Source organism: Acomys russatus, chromosome 24 (genome assembly GCF_903995435.1).
Source record: "Acomys russatus chromosome 24, mAcoRus1.1, whole genome shotgun sequence".
In the NCBI taxonomy this organism is placed as follows: domain Eukaryota; kingdom Metazoa; phylum Chordata; class Mammalia; order Rodentia; family Muridae; genus Acomys; species Acomys russatus.
Window position 1 is genome coordinate 50,058,440 of NC_067160.1, and position 26,283 is coordinate 50,084,722.

The 26,283-nt window shown below is 50.9% G+C and overlaps 3 protein-coding genes across 11 annotated transcripts in view; 1 reads left to right on the plus strand and 2 right to left on the minus strand.

Annotated features, from left to right (window-relative positions):
* Nucleotides 1-26,283, minus strand: part of Rpl12 (ribosomal protein L12) — a 1,083,577-nt gene that overhangs the window by 801,002 nt on the left and 256,292 nt on the right. The window lies entirely within an intron of this gene.
* The window catches only part of Ralgps1 (Ral GEF with PH domain and SH3 binding motif 1), a 254,600-nt gene that overhangs the window by 144,432 nt on the left and 83,885 nt on the right, over nt 1-26,283 (plus strand). The gene's annotated exons all lie outside the window — the stretch shown is intronic.
* The window catches only part of Angptl2 (angiopoietin like 2), a 31,258-nt gene continuing 10,875 nt past the window's right edge, over nt 5,901-26,283 (minus strand). The window contains exons 2-5 of the mRNA XM_051166248.1: nt 24,274-25,126; nt 11,131-11,324; nt 9,482-9,752; nt 5,901-7,527 (exon numbers count right to left, since the gene is read on the minus strand). Of these exons, the coding sequence (XP_051022205.1) occupies nt 7,328-7,527; nt 9,482-9,752; nt 11,131-11,324; nt 24,274-25,090 (1,482 nt within the window). The 5' untranslated portion in view covers nt 25,091-25,126 and the 3' untranslated portion in view covers nt 5,901-7,327. The remainder of the gene's footprint in view (nt 7,528-9,481; nt 9,753-11,130; nt 11,325-24,273; nt 25,127-26,283) is intronic.

Here is a 26,283-nt window from a genome sequence, read left to right on the forward strand (position 1 = left end):
CCTTGACGTCTGTGGCTGTCCTCCTTCCCCAGCTGGGAGACTGTTTAAACATGTTTCCCCTTCCTCAAGGCAGGCATCCAGGCCCGCCTGGGATCCAGCAGGGAGGAAAGTACTTCCTTCTGACCCTACACTCAAGCAGACATGATCTCACAGGTACTTTTCCATTGTTTTGTGGTAAGCTGCATATTGCTTTAAACCACTCCTTTCCAGAAGGGAGATAATTACTTTTAGTTGTGTAGTCTCCAGATTTGGTACCTTCAAAATTAAATTTCTTCAGGGCATTGCAAGAGACCAATGTATATCATTAACTATCCCCAATTTATAAAAGAAAATACCCCACAATTTGACCATGGCTTACACAACCATAGGTCAGGTGAACACCAAGTTTACCTGAGCTCATGCTGGGTCCACCCAGCCTAAAGGTCCTTAGTTCACCACCTCTGTCTCCATGGAGATAAACACTGGGAGGAAAACACAGAGGTTAGGAGCACAGCCCCCAGGCAGGTTGGCCCCCTGCCAGGCTGGGAGGGCCTTGAGGATGAGGTACCATTAGCTTTGCTCTGGGTCAGGTTTTGTCTGAGCCCACAACATGAAGTAAGGGCTTAAACATGCTGTGCTCTGGAGGGCATTCTGGTAGCAGGGACCTGGGTTCTCATTGGGGCACACATCCCTCTGACTCCTTTAGGCTTTGGCTCTCCAGTGAGGAAGTAACATTAACAGTCGGCACATAATTCTTGTGACAGGTGCTTGATGTTGCTTATCTGAGTCACCCCAGCGCCTTGCTCTGAGGCTCTATTTTTAGCTTATTTTGCAGCTGTAGGGTATGAATAAGGTCAACAATAGAGTGACACTTAGACAATAAATAGGTAAAGACTGTCCACTTCTCTTCTCTTTACTTTGGGGTCACCCATCCTGCAGGACTCCAGCCCCTATGTGCTCTCCAGTCCTATGGAGAAGCCCCTGTGGCAAAGAAGCAGATTCTGCTTGACTGATGTCTCTGGAGAAACCTGAAGCTAGAGGCATCTGCCTCAGACATGCCTACGTCCCAGCTCCGTAGAAACTATAAGATAAGGGTGTTCTTGTGAGCCACCAAAAGTTTTGGGGTGTGTTGAGGCAACATTGAGGAGGTGGAGGTAATTGGTCACTACATAGCTTCCGTATACCTCACTTTGATGGTTCTTAGTGGCGCTGTCTATATTGGAACAAAAATGAGTTGCCACTGTGTGAGACCATGACGTTAACAGGGCAGTGCCCAGCCCCTCCCCAAAGCTAGCTTGCAGGGAGACGTTCTACAGGTAGATGGACCCAGTTACTAGCTAACACTGAAGACTAGGCCAGCTGTAAATAATGCCAAGGTCAGGACTGCTGAGTCTGTAGGCTGTAGGACAACTGGCTCTTGATTGTGCTGGAAAAAAAAAAGAGGCAGGGTCCAATGGCTTTCATCCTGGCAGTGTTGTGAGGCCCAAGAAACAGTGAAGTCTCTTCCATCACAGCCCCTTGCTACTGTGTGCCCACTATGCTAAGGTAGAGCGCACACATGTATTCCTGATACCTGATCAGCATGTTCTCATGCACATTGGTGGTGGGAGGAATAGGAGCCGCTTGGGGCCCTTCCTCCTTGGCTGTAGGGCTATGTGCTATTGAGGCTCAGGAATCAGACTGACTTGTGTATTCAAGTTCGGAGTGTCTTAGGCTACACATCACAAGCATCCCTTAGCCTCAGATTTCTGTGTTGAAGAGACGGTGGTTACAGCGTCCACTTCCTCCAGTTGGAAACACTAGAGGCATTCACATGGAGGGTACACAATAGACAGCAGATGGCGTCAGCCTCGGCCAGAACAGAAGATGGCAAGGAAGACCCCAGAAGTGGAGACCTTCTTCCTTCTTGCATCCACAGATTGAGAATCAGTGAACCTGTGAAGAGCAGGTTGTGGCCCTTAGGACACTGCTAGGTGCCATGTCAGTGACTCAGCTAGGCCTAGAATGGTTGGGTGCTGTTTTCAGGAGAGGATGAGGGTCAGCCGAGGAGGGTCTGGGGACCAGGACCCCATCTAATGAGGAGCACCATAGCATCCATCTAGCGGGTATCCTGGAGCAACATTCCCTGGCGTCTGCATTCATTCCACCCCACTGTACTCGCTTCCTCTGTCCAGGCGTTAGCGCTGCCATGGAGCCAGGATGCCTGTTGCCTGGCGCTATGCTCCCAGCCAGGTAGTGAGAGTAGACTGCACATGGATGCCCAATGAGGAACCCAGAAAGACGCCCACAGGAAGGGGAGAGAAGTGGAGCAGAGAAGGCTGCCTCTTGCTTCTTGAAGACTTTCCAGGCAGCTTCTGGTTCCTGGCCCTTATGAGATACCTCACGTCCTTACATAACCTACCTATTAAATGTGCTGGCCTTAGCCAGGTATAAGAAGAAACCAGCCTCATTTTTCCTCAGTGTACCTTTCATGCCTCTCTGTGGAGATTTTATTTTGCTTTTGTTTTTCCCACTCACCCTACCCCCCAGATGAAGGTGAGAACTAGGCAGGCCCCTTAATCTCACCAACGACAAACCCAGTCCTTCTAACAGTGCTCTCATTCCAGACGGTTCTAAGTGGAGATCAGGTCTGAACACCTACAGCCTGGCAAGACACGAGGTGGGCTTCTTTGCTGGATTTGGCTAATCCAGCTGCCCCTCACCAGTCCACAGTGTGCTCTGGCCCTTGGCATGTGGGTAGGGAGGTGTCTTGTGTGGTGGCCTGGTTTTCATCCAGAGCTTGGGTTGGGTCACTCCACCCCCACCCCCACTATGGTATTTCCCTTTTCTTCTGTGTACCTCCAGCCCCCCTCCTTGAAGGTGGAATGCTGCTTCTCCTCTACGACCTAGGGTTCTGCCCTGCCCCTGCCCCACCAGGCTACACTTCTAGCCCTGTGCTCCCCTCCTCCCTGCTTTGGTGCCTGGGCCTTTACACTTGGAGTCCAGTCTGAGAGCAGCACCCCTGTTCATCCTAATAGTTCCTGTTGCTTAGAGGTCCTGGCTTTCACAGCAGCTGCCACCTTCCCCTCCCTGCAGTGCTGGAGGACGCTCCTTCCTCTGGGGTCTTTTCCCTTCACTGAATACACAGATCCTATGAGGACATGGGGTGTTGCTGCAGAGTCCATTTCCAGACGCCTCCTTGCAGAGTGGTCTCACACTTGCTCTGGAATGGGTGGTCTTAGGTAGTGGTTACTTTGTTTTTGGTTTCTGGACTCTGAGGTGAAAGTGCCACAGTTGGGCATGTTTTTGCACATATACCAGCCCTTTGCCTCCTCTGGATTCTCTTATGTAATAAGACGGGGACAGGTCAGGGCTGGGAGATCAGGGGGCACCCAGAGGGCTTGTGCACTCACACCACCATTGCATCCAGAAAGCCTGAAGCTTGTTTTCAGTCTTGCTCAAAGCAGCAGCCGTTGGGGAGTGGCTTCTCCATGCCATTCAGCTTCGCTGTTCCAGGCTGAAACTGACACTGAGGGGCAGGACGGAGGACTGTAGATGGTCTTGCCTTTTATCCATATCTGCAGATAGGTGAACCCACCAAGGCAGAGAACTCTGCAGTGTTAGAACTTCCGTAATTGTGGGTCTGCAGAGGCCCCACCAGGTGAGGAGTGTTAGGCTCTGGCTGGTCAGAGCCCAGGACACTGCCTAGCTGTGTGTGCACACTGGCATTCAGGCTCATGAGCACAGCCCCACCTCCTGCCTCCAACCTGCTGCTGGAGAGCCGACCTCTCCTCCCGGGTTCTCTTGGGAGAACAGGCTGTGCATCTCGACAAGCCTCACTCCTTGGCTTTTCACATATCCAGCATGTGGTTTGAGAAAGGCTTGGCTTGGGGGCTAGGGAGGTTACTCAGTGAGTAAGAGCAGTTCAAGAGGACCTGCGTTCAGACCCCCAGTACTCACTTAAAAGCTAAGCAGGGGGGCCTGGAGAGATGGCTCAGAGGTTAAGAGCACTGGCTGCTCTTCCAAAGGTCCTGAGTTCAATTCCCAGTATCCACATGGTGATGCACAACCATCTATAATGAGACCTGGTGCCCTCTTCTGACATGCAGGCACACATGTGGGCAGAATACTGTATAAATAATAAATAAATCTTTTTTTTTTTTTTTTTTAAAGCTGAGCTGGGTGTGGTGGTGCACTCCTTTAATCCCAGAACTTGGGGGGCAGAGGCCGGCAGATCGCCGTGAGTTCGAGGCCAGCCCGGTCTACAAAGTGAGTCTAGGACAGCCAAGGCTACACAGAGAAACCCTGTCTTGAAAAACCAAGAAAAAAAAAAAAAAAAAAAAAAGCTAAACATGGCCACAAGGGCCTAAAATCCCAGTGCTGGGGGTTGGAGACACATAGCTCCCAGGAGCTCACTGGCTGCCACTTAATCTAACAAAGCAGTGTACTTCAGAGAGAGGAAGACACTTGACATCCTCCCCTGGCCTTTTCACACATAATACACACACACACACACACACACACACACACACACACACACTACAACATCATGTGTGCATACATGTGTATACATACAAACACAGATGTGAAAGCTGGCACGAGGTTTGGGAGGAATAGTTCGCGCCATGGCCTGGTTCATTTAGATCCCAAATGCTGTGGGGAAATGGCTGCTTCACATTGCTCAGTCTGGCCTTCCACACCAGAACTCTCTTTTTAGGGCTTTGGCCCCAAGATCAGGGATCAGGAGCGTTGAACCTTGTTTTCCACAGCCCTGTCTCCCCAACCCCACTCCATGTGTGTGGGAGGTGTGGCTGGCATCTGCATCAAGGTTGGGACATTTTCCTGAGGCAGTGTCCAGCTTCCACAGTCACCCCAACAACTATGGGAGGTGGGGACAAGTTAAGAACACATGCTTGGTGCCTGCCTGTCCCTGTGCCTTCTGGGTGGTCTCTGTTGGAGCAGTTCTTGCTCTTCGGTAAGGTGGGAATGCTGACCCCTCGCTCTCTAGTGTATGAGTCCATGTCTAAGCCCACTGTAGCTTTCGGGAAACTCCAGACTCCTACCCCAGCTTAACTTGTAGAAGCATTCCCAGGCTGATAAGGACTGCTGGGGCCAAGAGTGTATATGCCATTGTACTTGAGTCATTTTTTATTTCTGTCCATAGACCAGAAGTAAATATTTCTCTGTGTCTTATCAGCATGCATTTTTTCCATCTTTACAAACCCAAGAGGTAGCATGTGATGTTTTATCCTTCATTTAGGGTACCACCCTGTTCTTACTGGGGTGACATTTTTTTTAATCCATTGGCCACTTGTGATACCTAGGTTGGTCATAAATTTTACCAAGTTTTCTGCCATAGTGCGTATACTTCTGCCTCTGAGTGTGGGTGCAGCATCAGTATTAACCCTGTATTTGCAATCGACATGCATAGTAGCATATAGCACAGAGGTGGCTTTTGTTCAATAGCAGTCGTGGTCATTTGCCCTTGGTTTCTTTATGGTGTTAGAAGTTCCCACCATGCCTCGACTTGCCCTCTCTAGTCTGTTTTACAAGGAGACATCTCTGGCAGGCAGCGTGGGAGCCTGTGGCAGCAGTGTGGGGGGATATGGCGCCTGCACTAGTCTTTGAGACAGCTTGGCCTGGGACAATAGACCAGCTTGGCTACGGGAAGGCTGGGAAACGGAAGGCCTGAGCCACAGTTGAATACACAAGAACAGCTCCCAGAAGCCTCTGCTGTTAATTGTCTGGCCTATGAGGAGCTCCTTGACATCTGAGACTTATCTGGAAATAGAAGCTTGGCTGCAGAGAGCTATGCTGGCCAGAGGTCCCTGGGCATGGGACTCCTGGTAGGGCAGGCAGGAGGGGTGTGGTCTTGATGGCCTGTGTGTGCTAGATGTTGCATCTCTTGCTCTTACTAACAGACGCTCCAGGAGCGTGTTCTAGAACAGCAACACACAGTGCGGGGGCATCCATGCAGCACTGATGGCTTTTATTGCAAATTTGTGTCATTACAAGGATAGTCTGGGAATATATTTTAAAAAACAACAACAACAAACCTCCCTTTTATATATACACGGAACATGCTACATGGTACACTGGGAGAAATGCTGAGGTAATAGGCATGAACCAGATGTGGACAGTACCAAATGCCCCACACTTCACACACCTGGCACATGTGCCCACTGGGAGGGTCTCACTTTCTTGACTTATCTGCTGCCCCTGGCGTGGCAGTCATCTGGTAACTGTAAGCCCAGCAGGACTGGGGAGACCACCATGCTGTGCTCACCAGCAGCCCCAAGGGCATTGCAAGGCATGCAAAGTAGTCAGTTTTTCTTTGTGTGGCTTCATCTTCTGGGGCGGTATGTAACATGGAAACGGGGTGCAGATTGTTCCCCATGAGTACAGGACCTCAAATCTGCAGCTGTCTGGGGGTCCCCACATGTTGGCCGTGACCTCTTTCCAATGGAGTGTCTCTTGCAAGGCAGGGCACTGTTTGTGTGGAGGTTAAAATTCTGTGGAGGCTAAAGTATGAATGTAAGGTGCAAGAGTGAATACAGGTCTATGTGGCCGCCACTGTGGCTTTTGGCCTGGCCTTCCCTTTCCCAGCCGGAACCTGAGCCCAGACCATTTCCTCCCCAGAGGCCAATTAATTGTGCCAGAAATAAAGGGTCTGTGTGACAGAAGAGGAGAGGCCAGGAAGAAAGGAGAAGAGGACCCTGGGCCTCCAGTGAGCAGCCGCAGACTAAGGCACAGAAGGTGCAGCCTGAGGGGACGACTAGACGGAGGGATGCTGAGCTGTCCTGAGAAGGGGAAAAGCTAACAGTCGATCAGGTGCTCAAAGGGGTTCCAGAGAGAGAAGGCCGGGAACCCCTATGTGGGAGGTGAGCTTGCATTCATTCTGGGAAGAACCCAAAATCAGGGCTACGTGGCTTTTTCTGTCCTTAGACAAGGAGAAAAGCGTTCTCCTAAGCGTAAAGCTGTGGCGCTGGCGTAAGCCTCTGAGAACTGAGTATAGAGAAATTCTGTGTATGTGGAGACCCATATGTATATCTAGACATCCCACGTGTGATATGTGTCTAAGCACACATGTGGTGGCTCGTATGCATGCCTATCGTGTCTGCTGGTGTTGACAGTTATGTTTTTATTGGAGGGACTTAACTGATTGAAAGAATCTGCAGTTCTGCCCTGTCCTGGGACATGAGGGGCTGTCTGGTGTGAAAGAAAGCAGGAGGGACAGAGAACACTGTTCCTTTCCATCACCTGACAGAGTGACTTTAAAGAGCCAAGTCTGGCACCCCGTCCTCCCAGCCTGAGGTCGCACAGCTGGGACAGCTTCTGGCAATGGCCTTGAGTGGCCAGACAGGGATGCTTAGTGGAAGGTGTTGGGATTGGGCCGAATCATCATCACAACTTTCTTGAGTGAGTAAGATCCTCCTCGGAACTCGGCCCAGTAGACCCCGTCTTGGTATCGGCTCCGGTAATGGCCCCCACGGTACCACACCCCATTGAGGTTGGAGTGAGCACAAGCATTGTACCACCATCCTCCCTTCTGATAGTGGGCACAGTTTCCTGTAGGAGAGAAGGGAGTGAGGAGGGTTTAGGAGGTTGCCGCATCTGCAGTGTGTGTGCTCGGGGTCTTTCACAGGACCCTGAGTAGGATGCCTGCCGTTGCTGCTTACCGGCCATTGTGTTTTTGTCGGGAAAAGAACAAAAATAATGCCCCCACATAGGACTGTCACAAGAACGAACGAGGGCCATGTGTAGCCCTGGGCTGGGGTCCACTCACAGACAGCCCTGGAGGAAATGGAAGTGGCCTGCCGTGGCCTGTGGAAAGGGAAAGCAGGTCTCTGACAATTCTTAAGAGTTGAAAGGGCTGGATAAGAGTCTTTCAGAGAGATGAGGAACTGTTTCAGATGAAATGCCCCTCTTGGCCTCTCCAGCTGAATTCCATCCAAATAACTTTTTGTGCTATTTCATAAAAGAGGGATATTTCCATGCAACCCTTGGCATTGTCACATCGCACTGCATTTTAGTGCCAAGGACAAGCAGTTCAATAGTAAGTGTGGGCAAGGTGCAAGCAGGCATGCAGGGGCAAGGCGTCCCACAGAGGGAGGACAGAAGAGCTTGGTTGGGGTCTGGTCCTAAGAGGGGACCCCTTCCTCAGGGAGGGGCTGTCTCCAGCAGAGGTCATGGGAGGAGGAGTGAGGAGGCCACAGCTGGAGGCTAAAGCTATGGGCCTTAGCCAGCCCCAGCCAGCCCGGATTTCCCAGAGTTTTTCTTGAGGCTTCTGCTGTGCCCTGTCCTGATACCATCAGGACCAAGTGGCTGTGCTGCATTGGGCAAACAGGGAGAGCTCCCACCAGCCTCCCTCTCTATACCCTGGCCCTAGCCCTAGCCCTATACCCCTGGCCCCATCTGACCTTTGCCTTACTCCTAAGGACATGGTGTAGCCCCATGTCCTAGCATCAGGCAAATGAAGGCCACTCTTCTGCCTTTTCTGAAAGCCATTGTAATTTTGGCCCAGAGAGTCCCCACTACAGAACAATGGCTGAGTCCCTGGGTCCTTCCAGTGGACTTAGTTCAGTACCAGAATGGCCAGCTGTGTCCCTGTGGTATGAGGACAGGCGGGTCCTGTCCCGTCTGGCCCCTGAAGTTGTGAGAACTGTGCACTAGAGTGTGACTGCCTTGGGGACAATTGTCCCTGACTTAGTATATAGGAATCAGGGATTGCTTGAAGTGCAGTCCCTGCTTGAGACAGCCCCCAGAGCTCAGTCCTCAAAGGGACAAGTCCACTCTCAGGCCAGGCTTAGTTGGGAAGCTAGGCAGGATGGGCTAGGCCTGTCTGGGAAGCAGACAAAGACTCAGTCCAGAGGTAGTGTCAGCCTCCGGAGCCCTGGGCCTTGCTGACTTGCCGACCTATAGGGCCTCTGGGCCTCATGAAATGTTCCTGGGTGGAGAACATGGTTGTGGGATGTCTATACTTAGAGCCAAGCTAGACCTGTGCATCTTGGACTTCTCTGTATTCTCCTTTGTTTCTTGTTTAATCAAGACCTGGGCTTGAGGATGTAACCAGGGGCAAATGACATCTCCACCAGCTGGTTTCCTCTTAGTGGCTTTCTTACAGTACTGCATTCGCATTACAGGTAGCCAGTAGGAGAGTCTCTGAGAATACTCCTCACCTTGCTGTGTGCTGCATCCTAACTTGCAGATTCAGCATGCTGAGGGTGCATGACTGAGTGGATGAGGCCAGCACTGCAGTGTGGAATGTGTGACCCAGCCTCAGGGGCTGTGAACAGTGTTTCCAGACAGCACTGAGAAGCCTGTAGCCTGAAGCATGAGTGTAGCCCAGGGCAGCCCTCTACCGTCCCTTTTTGTAAGTGCCACTTGCAGTCTGAGGGCAGTGGGCAGAAGAAAGGGACAGCTATCTGTCATTGTGGCATCCTCTTGCTCCAGTCCTGGAGTCAGGGGCCCTAGTGCTGATGGATCCCCGATCAACACTTAGGTTTAGTTCTACTTTTCCTACCTGTGTAGACATCATGGTCCCTGTCCAAGGTGGTGAACTGTTTGCCGTTGTGCCAGGTAAAGGAGTCGCCCGCGTTGCCGTGATAGCGCCCCAGCCGCAGCTTATAGTACTCGCTCTCTGGCTCCAGTCGGAAGCTAGCATATTCTGCAAAGACCTTTCGGCCAGACCAGTCCTCCATGGTTACGAGCAGTTTGTAGTTGCCTTGGTTTGTCAGCCAGTAGATATTCTCCAGGCCCAGCCAATATTCGCCGTCGATGTTCCCAAACCCTTGCTGGGGAAGACCCAGGAGAGCGTGAGTGAGGAGTCAGTGTCCCAGCACTAGTCAGACTCCCGTCCCTGCTACCCGTGTATCAGGCTCTGTGACTGGGTAAGCCACTGAACCTTTCATCCTCAATCATGTACCATACACACATCTGAAGAACACGTTTTCCTTCCATCATGTGGGCCTGTTTCTTGTCCTAACCTGTGGATGCTATAACTTTTCAAAGTCAGGAAGATGTGGTCGCTTGAGAGCCTGGCATCCAGAGGTGCAGCCAGCATTGCTTAGACAAGAGCCATTGCCCCCCCCCCCCGCCTCAGTTGCCTTCTCTGGAGATGGGTTGTGTGTGCGGGTTGTATTTAAGCTCTGGCGTAGACAGCTGAGAGTTGTGATAGGCATGTGACATTCACCTGGGCCCTCCTAGGTTTGAAACCCAGTAGTTTTGTTACTCATTTGATATGTGCTTTGGGGCATCAGCTGAGCAGTGGCCCCCAGAGTCTTATATGTGCTTCTCAGAGCCAGGTACCATCAGTCTTCCTGGGATGGGTGAGCACTTGCTGCGTTGTACCCACCTCCATGAGAGAGTGGAGGAGTGCAAGCAAGGGCGCCCTCAAGGCTAGGCTTTGGGGGAGGGACAAGCAGGAGATACAGGCTGCCCAGGGCGAGCCAGGATGGAGGAGATGGGAGGAGCTGCTGCAGGACTACATGCAGAGGCATTGGGGCTGATGGGAGGTGCAGCTTTAGGCCTTGAACCCTCGCCTGCAGTTGCTGCTTTACCATGCTGTGGCTGTAAGCCTGTAAGGTGACTTTGTAGTGATAACTTCCTCAAGGGCATACACAGGAGCTGCTGCAGCAGTACCTGACACAGGACAGGTGTCCCCTAACCTGAGCTGCTCATGCCATCCTTAGTGTCCCCTCTTGGTCCAGAGCAGGGTGAGAGGTGTGGCAGATCCCTTGCACTTGACTTACAAGAAGCAGCATTTAGTATCCTGGGAACTGGGAAACCCAGGGAATGGATCTCGCACTTAGGGCCCAGTTTTTGTCACTGTTTCCTACTCGAGGCTTTTAAGGAGCGTCCCAGGACCTGGAGCCTTGGGACCTGCTCCTTGTGGCCGTTAAGAGCAGATCCATCCCAAGGCTACACAGAGAAACCCTGTCTCGAAAAACCAAAAACCAAAAAAAAAAAAAAAAAAAAGACAACAGATCCATCTTATTGGAGGCCCTGACTGGGAGATGCTATCTCTAGTCTGTCCTCTCCTGAACAGCAGACAAGAAGGGGCCTGGCCTTACCACTATAATGGCTTTGCAGAAATGATCCTGTCCTTGTTTTTCTAGACTGGGGGTGGACCAGTCACCTTGCAGGCAATGCATACAGGCCCTCTGGTCTCACCTTATAGGTCTCCCAGTTCCTGAAGAAGTTGACGGAGCCATCCAAACGTCTCTGGATGACAGTCCAGCCCCCAGGGTCATGTCTCTGGTCGCACCACACCTGCATGAGGCGGTTGGTGTTCTCAGGCTTTACCAGGTAGATGGAACTGGTGCTGTGGCCATCTTCCAGGGCCTGCAGACAATCTCTCCATGGGCCTGTAGACACAATATGTGTATGTTACAATTGCCTGCTGCCTGGCTGCACCCTCGCTGTACTCCAGACAGGCATAACCTCCAACAGAGGTAAGAGACACTGTTTGCAGGGGTAGATCTTTGTTTCCTAAGTTTGAGAAGTCATGTGCTATAAAAGCACGTGCCCAGGCCGAGAGTCAGGAGGCCTGGACTGCAAGCCCCACTTTGCCCTTGCTCCCTCAGTGACCCATGAGAAAGGTTATGCTCTTCTCCTGGCCCTTGGTCTCTCTTGTTTGTAGACAAGAGTCACATTTTTCTCCTTCAGAGCTGTTAGGATAATCTTTGAGTGTTTTTTTTTAAAAGTCATTTCCACTGGTGCAGTGAGATGTGGGCCTACCGTGCATGGCCACACTCATCAGTGCTGTGTGGGCTCCATGCTACACTTTGCCAATTCAGTCCTTGGCTCTTCTCACCAGGTGACACCAAAAGGGTCTAGGGGCCTGGATAGCTGCCACGTGTCTTTCAGCCCTGGCCATGCTCTCTCTCTCCTCCAGCGATTTCTTCTGTTAGGACATTAGTCACACTACAAGAAGGTGCAGGCTTGAGTCATCAAGGTCCAGTGAAGCTGGGTCTTCCTCAGTGCTCAGAGGAAACTTCTGGAGAGTCTCAAGGCCTGCCTAGTGGGCTGCATAGTTTAGATAATCGTCACACATTGCTGCATACTTTTAAAAACACCCTCATGACTGAGAACGGTTAAGAGAAATGTGCTAGGGTGCCGGATTTGCTTACTGTTTTGTATGTTCATTCCACAACTGTTTGATCACTGGTACACACCTGTGTAGTGGTACACACGTGTCATCTTAGCACCTGGGAGGTGGTGGTAGGAGGATCAGAAGTTTAAGGTCAGCCTCTGCCACAAATTGGGCTCTAGCTAGCTTAGGTAATAAGATCCTGTCTCAGAAAACAAAAATAAATCAGCGATAAAGGTAGCTATTAGGGCTGGAGAGATGGCCCAGAAGTTAAGAGCACCGACTGCTCTTCCAGAGGTCCTGAGTTCAATTCCCAGCAACCACATGGTGGCTCCCAGCCATCTATAATGTGATCTGGCGCCCTCTTCTGGCCTGCAGGTGTACATGCAGATAGAGCACTGTATACGTTATCATCATCATCATCATCATTATCATCATCATCATCATCATCATCATCATCAATCTTTTTTTTAAAGGTAGCTATTAATTGAGTCCCAGCCCCCTTAGGGGTTAGCCTGGGCCTTGAGAACTCAGGGCAGTGTAGGCCATCTCTGGTGGCCAGGCTTCATGAGCATTCTTAGCTATAATTCTGGCAGTCTTGTCTTTCTCCCTCCATGGTGGGGAGGTAGCCCTCAGTGGTGGGTTCACTCAGTTTTTCCTGCACAGCCCCAGCTTTGCAGCTCCCCGAAGGCTGGCACTAGTCTACTGTGATGACTAAAGCTTGGACTTGGGTAACTTTCTGGGCCTTGCAAGCAGCGTGGAGCACCCCACTGAGCACCTGATGGGAACAGGAACCATCTGCTCCTTTGTCACTCTCCTGTGCAAGCTCAGTTGGATGCTAACTGCCAGTACATTCCTTTCCTCATTCTCTAGGGGGCTTCTTACACCCTTAGCTTTTCCCTGCACACAGGACAAGCAGGTCCCCAAGTACTCATCCTGGGAAAATGTTTGGCACACATGTCGTTCCTTCACTCCTTCCTTCCTTCTTTCCTCTTTCCTTGCTCGTTTCCTCCTTCCCTCCCTCCCCCCTTTATTCCCTGATGCCACTTCCTGCTTTTGCTCACCCCCAGTTTCCGTCCTGGGGAAGGGGAGGCCAGACCTTCAGAAGGAACATTTAGAAAGAGAAAAAGGTTTTCGTTATATTTGGCCCAAGCCCCAGCGACTGAGACAGAGAATGAGACTCTGTCCCTGACAGCTGGAGCGGAGCACTGGTGGCGTGGGAGGCCTCCTAGCTTTCCACCGGGTCAGCAGGACAGGGAGCCACGTTAATGAGAGTACTGGGATAGAAGACGGAAGGGAAGGAAGACTACAAAATAACACCCACCAAAAGCCAGCAGCCAGACCTCCTCCTGCACAGCCACCCAGCGCCTGGCGGGGGACGGCCGGATACAGAGGCTGCTCTTGAAGGGGGTGTCATGTAGGTAGGCTTTGGAGGCAACTGGAAGTGTGACAGGTTGGTCTCCAAGCTACCAATCTGTGGTGCCTTACACAGTCCAGCCTTGCCTCTGCATTCTTAAAAACTGGCTTTAAATTTTTAATTTTATTTTTTTTTGAAGACCAGTATTTTAGAATGATTTGAGGTCTTTAGCAGTAAAATCTCTTTAAGTGGTAAGACTTTATAGAAAGGCCTGGGAGATGGCTCAGGAGGTAAAGAGCTTTTCATGCACACAAGGACCTGATTCAGCCCCCGGTTCCTGTGTAAAGCAGTGTGGTAGTGTGCCTCTGTGATCTCAGTGCTCCTGTGGCCAGATGGCGATAGAGACAGGAAAAGCCCCTCAAGCTTATGGACCAGCTAGCCTGACACACACAGTGACAGGCAGGAGAGACCCTGTCTCAGGCAGAGTGTTAGGCAAGGTCCAGTATCCAAGGATGTCATCTGACTACCACATGCATGCCGTAGTGCCCACACATACAAATATGTGCAAATATCACACATAGAGGCACACACACACACATACATACAAATACAAACAAATATTACATACATACATGCAATAAATAGTTTACTGAAAGGAAAACACGGACTTTTATAGCTTTTGAAAATGTTTCAGAAGGTAAGTGGGTCCTTGAGACCCTCGCCTAAGAAAGGCCTGACCACAGCAGCAATAGTAACAGCCCAGCGCTGCAGCCTGTCAGAGCGTTTGCTGTGGCCCAGTCTGTCGCAGGCCTTGCCTGTGTATTTATATTGCTGACTCTTCCCATGTGCCTGAGAGATGGTTGTAGTCTCCCCATTTTACAGGTGAGACCTTAGGGGACACCCTAAGGCTAAATGACTCCTGGCAGCAGGGTGGTCTGAGGCTCCAGATGGTCTGGGTGGGAGAGTGTACACTCAAATGCACCTTTCTTTCTCCCCAGCCAGACTGGCCTTGATAGAGGCCTGGCTCTGGCCTCAGCATCCTGGTGACCAGATGTGCCAGATCATTAAACCCTTTTAGTTTTGTCTTTGTTGGTAATTTGGGTCTTGTTTTGATTTTTCCTACATTACTAACTGTGTCTTTTGCCTATTTTGCAACTATTTGGTGTCTTAGGATTCTGAAGGTTTTCTTTGTGTGTATGTGGCAGGCCTGGCTGATATGCCCAGCCTTCTGCAACTGTGGAGAGGTTTGAATGGTGGGGAAGCATCATTTCCTGAAGTCTGTTCGACACGCAGGCCACCAGGTTGTTAAAGAGCTGAGGCTCTCTCAGAAGCTCTCCCCCAGAGCTTCACACTCAGACGCATCCCTGTTACTTAGCTATGTAAGTGAGAAAACAACATTATCAGCATAAGTGGCAAATGAAAACCAGTCCAGATAACAGACTGCGTTGACGTGGCACCAGCACGTGATGAGAAGCCTCTATGTAACCAGGGATGACACAGTGGCTGACACCACAATGAGGAGTCAGTACTGTAACATAAACAGCTCGGTGACAAATGTGCCATCATCACACTTGGGTAATGCCACAGAAGGCCAAGTACAGCATCCAGTTTTGGGTAAAGAATCTGGGGAAGGAAAGGTATGAGGTTGGGGAAAGACTACTGGTGTGGTGCTTGGAGCGTTGGGGTCAGATCCTGGTTGCTTTTCTTACTCACAGTGTGACTTTAGGCAGGCTCCTGCCTCAGTTTTTACCGTTATGACACAGGAAAAGAATACAAGCCATCCCGTGGATCTCAGCTCCAGGGCTGGGTGAAGTCTCTTCCCTTAGGTCTGAGCTTGATATGCGGGAAGTGCTTCAAGCTGTTTACTCTTGAGTTTCTTAAACTAAGCATATTTTAATACACACGTACGTGCGTGTATGTGTGTGTGTGTGTGTGTGTGTGTGTGTGTGTGTGTACACGCACGCGTGCACATGCATGTGTCTGTTAATAGGTATTTTCCACTAGGCACATTTTAAAAGTCAGAATTAGTAAAAGCCACTAAGCTGCACTGGAGTTGAAAATGAGAATCTTCTTTGTTGGCTGCAGCTGAATGTTCAAAGTGCAGTGAGCGAATCATCTCCTGGCGCAGAGCAAGTGCTGGGTGCTGTTTGCCTTGGCTCCCCTTCTGAGAGGTAGCTCTGCCCGTAGCACCAGGCCAACACTAACTCGGCGGCACCTAGGCTCACCTCTATAAAGACCATATTTACACCACAGTCAGAATGTTCCACATGAAGAGCAGCACGCCTGCCATGCAGATCAGTTCTGTTTGGTTCCCTAAAGAGGGACAGGGGTGCAGGAAAGGTACAGAATTGAAGCCAAGGATGGGGAGGGAGGGATGCTGGCCACGTGGGACTTGTAGGCCACAGGCCTTGTTACCCTGGGATCAGCCCTGGGAAATTTGAAATTATTTGGCTAAGAGTAACTCAATTAATTTATGATTGACTCTGATTTCTCAGCAAATCACCTGGGGTTGATTGAGGTGGTGGTCCAAGCCCTGATCTCCTCTCTGGCATTTCTGATGGAGACAGCATAGGTACGAGGCACACTGCCACCGTGAAAAATGGGGAGTACTTCATTGCTTGCCTTCCTGGTAAAGGCAAGTTGAGGCTGGAAGCCAGGCCAGACTCAAATGTACCATTATCTTCTATGTCCTCTCTGTAACCTGAGGATGACCAGCCTCAGCTGGGTTGACCCAGGCCCTGCAGCTGGAGGAGTGGTTCTTATCAGGCAGAGTGCAGTGCCCACACCAACACACCCAAAGGATGTGGTAAGAAGCAGAGCCTTTCAGAGCTGGCCAGCAGTCTGGGGCCTTAGGCTGAAGAGAGGAACCTGGGGCCTGTGGTAATGTCCCTGGGAGTGTTCTTGAGAGTGCTGTGGTCCTGATGTCACCCTAGGGTTCCACTGAGATGCCTTCCTTGTGTCCTAGTGGTATCCTGTGTGACTTCAGTTCTCATTCATTGCTGGTCCATCTCCAACAGAAATGACTAGATATCAAAATTGGATACTAAAATTGCATCTGGAATGTCCTACTCAAATTTACCCATTTAATGCCACCCTGGCCAGTGGCAGGCCCCTGGATGTTCTGAACATGTCTGAAGACAGACCCTAGTGGGAGGAACAATTTGTCTGATAATGCCTGAGTCTCATTTTTTAAGAAGTTTGGCAAAATCATTGTCCATGTCCATCACCCTCCGTGTCAGTCGTTGTCCATGTCAGTTGCTGCCCATGTCAGGGGTTGCTTCTCGGTGAAGCAGAGAACAAACAGTGGCCTAAAGATGGGAATAGTCTGCAGCATGCCAGAGCTGTTGGCATGTGCAGGCTGCTTCTGCCTTGCAGTGGGGGTGGGAGTGCAGGTGAACTCCCTGTGTCCTCCACACCAAGGACCTAGGGCAGGGAGCTTTGAGGAGTTTATTAAAATGTTTGAAACATAAAAAAAAAATTCTTACCAGTGCTCAGATGTGAAAAGAAAACTAAAACTAAAAATTTACTAGCCTATGATTAAATTCTACAGAGTGTACCAGTCGTCCTGTTGGATTCATTGGTTGTTAACTTCCGCCTCCAGAAGAGATGTTATTACTCTGAGAAACAATTTGTAGGTTAGATTTTCTCAAGAATTCCTGAGCACGCCTGATGTTTGCTGAGAAATCAGAGCCAACCATAAATTAATTGAGTTATTGCTGGCCAGATAATTTCAAAAGCAGAATTACTCAAACTCTATCAAAATTGTTACAGTAAAAATTATATTGGATGTGTGAGGGAAGCACGCACAATGCGTCTGATTCAGATCCAGGCCTCCCAAGAGCTCTTAGGGGCCATTAAGGGCTTGCAGGGGCCCCATCCTGCCTGCTGGACCTCAAAATAAATAATACCGCTCTACTGAACTGTCCAGTGTTAGTATCAGGCTGAGGAGAGAGGTGAGCTTGCTTAGGAAAAGGGTGGGGCTCAGGGTAGACCTCAGTGGTAGAGCCCTTGCCTAGAGTTCTTTGGTCCCTAGTTTCAACCACCAACCCTAGAGGAGGAGGAAGAGGAGGAGGGAGAACACACACACAGACAGAGACAGACACAGACAGACAGACAGAATTCTATGCTAGCAGAGTCCTGGAAGTCTCACTGTGCAGAGGTCAGCACCCTTCTGGCCTCAAGGGTCAGGGAAGAGCCATCCTTCTCCAATGTTGCTGTTGGTAGCCCCCAAGGCTGCTTAAGTGAGGTAGTCATTGGACTGAAGGGCTCACAAGTTGACATCATGGAAGAATTTATTAGACCCGGGACTCAATCCACAAATGCTGAACAAGTGGCCGGTGGATCTGTGGTCAGCCAACCTATGGACCCTTTCCGGGGAAGGGGCCAGCTTTATTGGCTCTTCTTAAGGAACTCATGTTGGCTTTCCCTGGTCACCTTTTATCTCCCACATGCTCACAAAACCCTCTTTATCCCATGTTCTGCCATCTTACCCTACGGCTGGACTGCAGGCCACTTAGTATGTAATTTGTGGCATTTTGGCCATTTTCTCTGAGACAGGGCATTTGCCTAGCAGTGGGCCTGGTCTTTACAGTTTCCTGACCATTGCTGATTATAGCAGAGAGCATGTCTACAGGGCCTCAGCCCTTGTCACCTCCCCTAGAAAGCCTTTCCCAGCCCTAAAGGCAGCTTTATCCTGCCTAGGCTTCCTAAATGCCCTTGTGTTTATCTCTTGGAATATAGCACTAGCAGTCACTGCCACATCTCAGAGAGCCTGTCAGCAGCCAACCAGATGACTCTTGTGCCATTTTATCCTTTCGTCAGGGCAGCTCAGGTTCAGAGGCCTGTGACTGGCGCTCAGGTCTGTCTCTGGCCCAGGTTCCTCCTGTGTAGTGTTGTTGCTACCATGCAGTCAGTAGATGGCAGTGGGTTCCTGTGGGAGCAGCCATTTTCTCAGGGCAGTGAGTCTGTGGTGAGCAGACATACACAAGTCCCTCCACGTGCCACCTGCCTTCACCTGTCCCATCTTCATAGGAATGTAAGCTGTATTTCCTTGTCATTCTCAGCTTGAGAACTTTCTGAAAGCAGAGACCTCTGTGGCAGATGGTCATCTGCATCTAGGCCAAATCCTAAAATGGGAATGTGGAGCAGACCATGTGTAGTGGAGGCCCGTGAGTCTGAGCAGTGCCACATGCTGCCTTTGCTGGTCTCCTAGAAACTGCCCTTAGGGAAAGTTACATATGCTGCTCAATTTCGACATAAAAAATTTAGTTACTCTCATTTAAACTAATATCTGGTTTTCCTATTAATCTTTTCCTATGTGTACAATAATTTTAACATAACATTGTGTATTTAAAAAGGGCAGAGGGAATCACTTTTTTAATAAAGAGGGCATAGATGACATAAGTGCTCAGGTTCAGCAGACCCGTCTCCTCTGAGATTCAGGTAAGGGTCACCTGGTTTATTGCCAAGGCACTCTTGATCCCAGATTCACCTCAGGGAGGGTGAAGTTGAGTAGCAGTGATGGGAAGTCAGGGAAGGACTCTCTCCAGTGTCCCATGAGCAGGTCCCTGCAGCCCTCCTTAACAAGTGTTTATTGTTACCTGTATCACACGCCTTGACCATTGGGCTCAATAGTCATATTGGTTTAGCCACTCAACAGTGAGGGACCAGCTAGCACAGCTCTGCTTGCTTTCTCCTTTCAAGAATGGATTTGGCAGCCTGCCGTGAGGACTGTACAGTCAACCAAGTAAATTCACCACAGTGATCTGTTTGTGTAGCTGGTAAGCTGGCCACAGATGCCCAATCTCCAGGATTTTCTCGATTACTTCTGGCTTGCCAAATGCCAAACTTTGGGATTTCCAGGCCCTGAGATGCCAGATGCCCAAATTGTCACAGTAACAAAGTTGATAGTTTATCTCCTGCAAATAGCCAGGGCCTCCAGCCCACTGTCGTCCTTGGAACTCGGCTGAGGGGTGGAGGGAAGCTGTGAGTCACACTCGGGCTCCTATGATCAGTTCCCCAGACCTCCAGAGGGGGAGGGGAGGTGCAAGGAAGATGGTCCTGGAATTGCCTGCCTCGAGTGGCTTCTATTTAGGCAGAAGCTAGCAAGGAACACGCTGAAGTATCTGTTGCGAGGAATTTTGGATATTTTAATTCATTTAAGAAAACATTTTAGGAAAAAACAGTATAATACAGGGGAAGAACACACATTCTGGAGACAGGACACCAGGGGGGGTTTCCTCTCAGTCTCTGCAGCCCCAAAGGCTAAGTCCAAATCAGACCCAGCCAGTCCCCCATCACCTGCAGCATCTCATACACACCGCCATACACAGTCACCTTGGAATAGTCCCTTTTCTCTGCAACGATGTAAACTGAGTCAGTTCTAACCACTGTTTGCTGGGGAGCAATGGTCTACCATGCATAGTTCCTATCTAGGGGGACTCCACCTAGGAAAGTGGGCTTGGCCAACCTGTCCACGCCACAACTCCAGAGGCCTAGGATGAAAGGGTGTCGTCACGTGTGCCTTGAATTGTCTATGAAGCAGTGAGACCCTGAGAGAGAGAGTCATAATGCGCAGAGCTAACATGTAAGGAGAGCAGGGATAGGCCCAGTTGTCTGTGAAAGGCTGACGTATCACCCCAGGGTGTGCCCAAATCTGACAGGACCTAACCGCTGCATTTACCTGAACCTTCCCTAAGACCCATGCCCTAGCCATCAAGTACACGTCTTGGTTTCTGAGGACTGAGGTGCTTCCCTGCCTGGTATGGCTGCAGCTGCTGTGTCTGTGTGGCACTGTAAGGTTCCCCCAACCCAGCCCCCAGCAAACACATGAAACAATGACAGAAGGCAGGCTTGTGTAGCCAGTGCTAAGTCACGTGTTCCTAGAACAGTCTTCCCACACTGGTGCCTAAGGTGCTCCCAGGATGGCTAGCTTTAAATGTGGCTGACTAGCCTTGTCAGTCCCAGTGTCCTGGGAATTACAAGTGCAATGGTCCTTCTCCACTCTGCGCAGACAGGGAGGCCATGCTAGGGGCCAAGGCGCCTCCCTCCACACCTTAGCCTCTGGACATTAGGGCTCCTCTTTTATCCCTAAAAAAGCCGATAAATAGGAGAGGAAGGAAATAGCTAGAAGAGCCCATGCCTATTGGGGGTTTTATTATTGTTGTTATTTTAAAGTTTTTTGAGACAAGGTTTCTCTGTGTTGCCTTGGCTGTCCTGGAACTCACTCTGTAGACCAGACTCACAGTGATCCGCCTGCCTCTGCCTCCCCAAGTGCTGGGACTAAAAGTGTATGCTACCATCATCCCCTGACTGCATGTTGGTTTTTAAAGACTTCTTTCCAGCAAGGCCATGCTGAACTACTGGTGGCTAGGAGTACTGTCATCTCCACAGTGGGCCTTGTGACCAGAGACTGGCATGTGGCAGCTACTTGGGGTAAGCTCAGAGCCTATCTTCCCTTCCCTGTGCTTCTTAGGGAGTGACCTCTGAAGCCATCCTCTGACAGTAGCAGGACCCAGCAGGCCTCCCTGTAAGCACCATCTAAACCAAAATGTCCGTGATCTGGCCAACCCTGAGGGAGGTAGGACAGTGCCTGGGTGTGAAACCAGAGAGGCAAGACTAGGAACTACCTGGACCTTCATCCTAGCCCTTCGCATGTATGCCTGGCCCACAGCCAGCCTGCCACTGTCTGACTGTGCCTGGGAACAAGTCCTGAGTTCAGCTGCAGATACGGAGCTGCGCTGCTGTGGCCTTCTGGGGAAGGGCATGCCGATTCCTGAGCGGCCACAGCAAGCGGACAAAACATCCCCTGAACTTGCCAGAGGGAAGTCAAAGGCTATGATGGCCTGAGGGCAGAGTTGTTTAAGTGTACAGGTGTTTCTGGCTGGCCCATAGCAGCAAGTCAGGGCTCTGTTGGGAGAACAGAGGGTTTTTGTCTTTCAGGACCAGAACTTGCCTGAGGGGGATGAGAGCTGATAAGCACGCTCTGCCCATTGGTTGGACCAAGGCTCAGTTCTGGAGACCCTCTGCTCTCTCTTTCCAGTTCTGTCCAGGCCCAGGAGAGGTAGGGCCTGCCACCGCCACCTCCTCCTGCTCTGCCTGCCCTGGTGTGGACCCTCGGTGGTGAGGTGACCAACGTTTAGGGAGGTTTTTCTGACACACAGAGGAAGAGAGAGACAGCGATATTAGAGTACACATAGGTCATCTCTTGTGCCTTCTGCTTCCTTAGATGGTCCAGGGGGTGAGCGTGGCCCTTAGGTTCAGCAGATTACAGGTGCCTCAGCCAGTGCTGGGATGCAAACAGCAGGGCCAATGCCATTTGAGAGGCTAGGAGCAGGGCTGTGCTCCTCGGCCTTTGGATAGACCCACTTCTGTCAGGGGCCAACTTGTAACTCCCAGGCACACCAGAGGACATGGGCTTGCCACCTCAGTGACTCCATCGTCTTCTGGCAGACACTGAGCAGGCTGGGGCACTCTGGATAGAGGCCAGACAATGCTCATTGTATCCCTGGTACTTTGTTATGCCACCTTCATAAAGTCTCACATTGTTCCAGAAATGTTGGCCCTTCCAGAGAAATGTCAGACCTGCTATATGGAATTTGAGGCACAGACGTGATTGGGGGCAGGGTAGCTCCTGGACACCTTTATACGTCTGCTACCTCCCTGTAACCCCCGCCCCCCCATATCGAGTTCCTGGAGACCAGGGACCATAGTTTTCACCAAGTCAAAGGAAGGCCCGGCAATATTGGCAACTCCCTGGTGACCTCATAGCACATTGTGTTTCACCACATACTCCGGTGAAGTTGTGACTCTGTTTTTATCTCATTTTAAGAAAGAGTTAAAAAAAAAAAAAAAAAAAAAAAGGACCTTTGTACATTTATTTTTGAACTCCATAGGTAGAGAAGGCCAAGGATGACCGTGAACTTCTGACCCTCCTGCCCCCACCCCGAGTTCTAGGATTTCAGGCACATGCCACCATACCTGGTTCTATACGTTACCAGGGACAGAACTCAGTGCTGAGCTGCATCTCCAGCCAATTTAAATTTAAATTTAAATAATTTAAATACCTTTCTCATGGGCAACTAGGGAAAAGGTGTGAAGACACATGCAGATGCAGGCATTTGTCCCTGTTTTGTTCTCCCTCAGGAATGTCCTGAGATGGCTGAGTTAGAAACCAGAGATCCCAAGTAGAAAGGAGATTGGGTGACTGTGACACTAGCCTGGCTGCAGGCAGGTCCGAGTCTTCATGTGGTGTCCAAGGGCAGTCTCCCCTCTGGGTATTCTGTCAGAACACAGTACATACCCCACCCTGTCTTTGACCTCTGATATAAAGCAGGTGTGGGTGCAGATGGCATTGAGCACCAGAGCTGAAGAGGAACTATTTACTCTGGTCTCTTTGTTTTAAGATGCAAAGCCTATGATCAAAGAAGGCTCGGTTTACCTCGGGCCCAGGGCCACACACACATTCTGTGGTATTTCATGTCCTAGAACTGTCAGCTGGGAACAGATTAAAATAAAGCCTCCCCCGAGCCTTAGATGAGGAATACAGGGACAGGGTAACTTGCCTCCTGCCCAAAGCTCACCAGTCAACCCAGGGCCGTCCACTCCAGCCTACCTCTCTACCCTCATACCCAGTACACGTCTTTCTTTCAAGGTGCTATGGCAGGTGCTGTGCCGTGAGCCTAGCTCCCACTACCCCCACTGGCCTGTCCATCCTTGGTCTGCCCACTTGCCACTCTCATGCACACAGGTTCAGCTCAGTAATTTTTTTTTTAAAGATTTATTTATCATGTATACAGTGCACATTAGATCTCATTATAGATGGTTGTGAGCCACCGTGTGGTTGCTGGGAATTGAACTCAGGTCCTCTGGAAGAGCAGTCAGTGCTCTTAACTGCTGAGCCATCTCTTCAGCCCTGGTGTTTATTTTTTGAAGTGTGAAACAGGTACAAAACAGGATCTCTTCAGTAAAAAATATCTCCTTGCCAACAAAGGAAGTAGTGCCCTCTGCACAGTCTCATGTTAACTTTTGCAGAGATGAATTCAGTTAGCACATGTGGACAATACCATTGCCTAAGATAAAGATGAACCCTGGCTCCAGAGATGGGCGGGCCCCTTAAGGGGAATCCTCCAGCCCAATCCACTTATACTGAGGATTGCCAGAGTCTGAAGCAGAGGCCCATCTCGCCCCAATCATCTTCAGCTTGTGACCAGGTTACTCAGCCCGTCCCTAAGGAGCCACAGGCTCAATCAGGTGACTCTGATGAAGAGCGTAGTACAGTTTCTTGGTTCCCCTTCCCTGGGTGTGCTGCCATGGACCCCATTCTTCCCTAACAGTGTCCCAGGAATCCCAGTTTAGCGCGTGTGCTGAGGGTGTATGGACACAGCCTTGTTAAGATCTCAGCAGCAGCAACCAAAGGAAGCCCGTAGTCTTTGGGAAGAGGTTCTTCTGGCCCCCAGGCCCTGTGATGCTTTAACTTTGAATGTACTAACACTCTTCCACTGGCCTGCTGCTAACCAAATGACATTTCCAGAAAGTTAGCTCTGGGCTAATACAGGTATGTGAGCCCACGGGGGAGACACCCTAGTCACCAAGACATGGCAACTGCAAAGCCTCAGAATATCCAAGCCTGAGCTCTTCTCTCAGAGACCAGAGCTGGCACACACCCACAGCTCCCAGCTTCCACCACCTTTTTGGAGTGCTCCACCTACCGAACTCCACAGTCATCCCAGGAGCTGCTAGTGGATTATGCAAGTCCTGGGCTGGCCTCAACTGGCCGAGGCTCTTCGCCCAGTGTGCGGTCACAGCTGAGGGAAACCTGGCACCTGGCTCAGAGGCCCATGTGAGCTGGGCTCCCCAAAGGACTTACCTGATGGCTTATCAGTGGAAGACGGGAGACTGGTGAGGGCAGGCATGGTCGGCAGAGGTGGCGGCAGCACCTTCAGATTCTGGTCGCTCTGGATCTCGTTGGTGGAAATTTGGTTGATGATGCGGTTATAGGTGGGTGGGTGGTAGACCCGAGGTGGGGAGGCTGGGGGTGGCTGGGGTACGGGCCTGGCTGCAGGCACTCGCTGGCAGTGCTCCTCCAGCTGTGCAATGACCTCCGATTGGTTATGGGCCAGCATTGCCAGGTGCTGGAACTTGTGCTCCAGGTCCTTGTACTTGCTAGCCAGCTGCAGCATGTCCGCTGTCTGGTTCAGGATCCTGTTCTCCAGCTGAGAGAGCTCCAGCGCGTTGTCTCGCTTGCGAATGATCTCGTGCAGGAGCTGCATGTACAGCTGTGTGACTCTTGAGTTCATGTTGCGGCTCTCCTTGCGCAGCAGCTTCACCTCGCTCACAATGCCGCCGTCCACCTCCACCAGCTGCTGCAGCGTCTCGATCTGCCGCTTCTGCTTCAGCAGCTCGTTGTTGAGCAGCTCCAGCTCCTGTTTGTGCACACGGTTCTCCAGGTGCACCTCGGGCTCCTTGGAGTTGACACAGATGGCACCTGTAACCCGCTGCTGGGGCACAATGAAAGTGTAGGTGCACTTGTCCGGGGACTCGCCTGCCCGCTTGTACCTGTTGAGGTAAATGTACTCTCTCTGCGAACCATCCTCTGTGCCCTCAACATCCTCCTCTGGGCCTGTAGCAGCTCCGATGGTGGCCAGCAGTCCAAGCCACCAGCAGGTCATACACAATGGCCTCATGGTCCTTGCAGTGTGCTGGTTGGTCTTTGTGGAAGCCTGAGAGGGGAGAAATGAAGTTAGTGACAGCCCCATCCCTGCCAGTGGCCTGTGCCAGGCAGGACATTCCCCAAATACATTTTGGGGAGGCTACGTTCCACTCTCCTGGAGTCAGAGAGAGAGAACAGTTGTCGTGGAAACATTGGAAGATGGTGAGGCCCTGCAGAGGAGGAGCGGAAAAGGGATCTGCCACTCCCAGAGCCCAAGAATTTGACACTGGGTGTGGGAGGCTTGGGGGAGTTGTCAGTCTTTCTCCCTGCCTTGGGACCCTCTGACCCTCACAGTTCTGTGTTCACCACTCATATACCCCTGAGCTTACCCCATGTCCTGCCCATCAGCTCTATGATCTCAGCCCTGCTGGACCCAAGTTCTGTAAGGGCAGGTACAGGGCCTTTCTCAACCTCTTGTACCTAGAATGTAGCAAGCGTTCGCTAAATGAATGAGCTGCTAGACACAGAATGGGATATGTTCAGTTAGTGGCGGACAGTGTCAGAGGAGGATGTGTCTGGACACGTGGCTCTGCTCTGTGTTTTAGCCAAGCTGCAGAGCCCCAAACAAGAAAGATACGAGCTCTTCTAACCCCACATGCTTGTAATAGCCAATGTCTTCATGGCCCCGCTCATTGCAATGTGATTAAATCGTGAAGGAGCAGAAGTTAGGCATGTGTCTCCAGCTTGTTTCTTGGGCAATATATCCCTTCGCCATGTGTTCACCAGACGACGTTATGATGTGTCAGGCATTGTGCTGGATGCTGGGGATATGGCTGCCCTCTCGGGGCATCCTCATCACCAGAGTTCCCAAGAAATGTAAGAAGGGGCAGTCACGTGTTGAGTGGGTATGACAGGGCCCTGACCTAACAGAGAGGTCAGGAGCACTTCCCTGAGAAAGTGACCTTTATCCTGACTCTTGAGGGATGAGCAGGAGCTAGATAGGCCAACAGGGATGTTAGCATGTGCGCCATCCCTCCTCCAGGCCCCTGAAGGGCACTGGTCCAGCAGTCTTCCTGGTCTGACCCCATTTTGTCATGGATTTCCTACACCCCTGCCACTGTCTCTCTCTTGACCCTACAGCCCCTCTCCGGCTACTGTTCTATTTTCTCTTCCACCCTGTTTGGCAGAGCCCTCCAGAGAGCAGCCCTCACTCAGAGTTCTCAGATA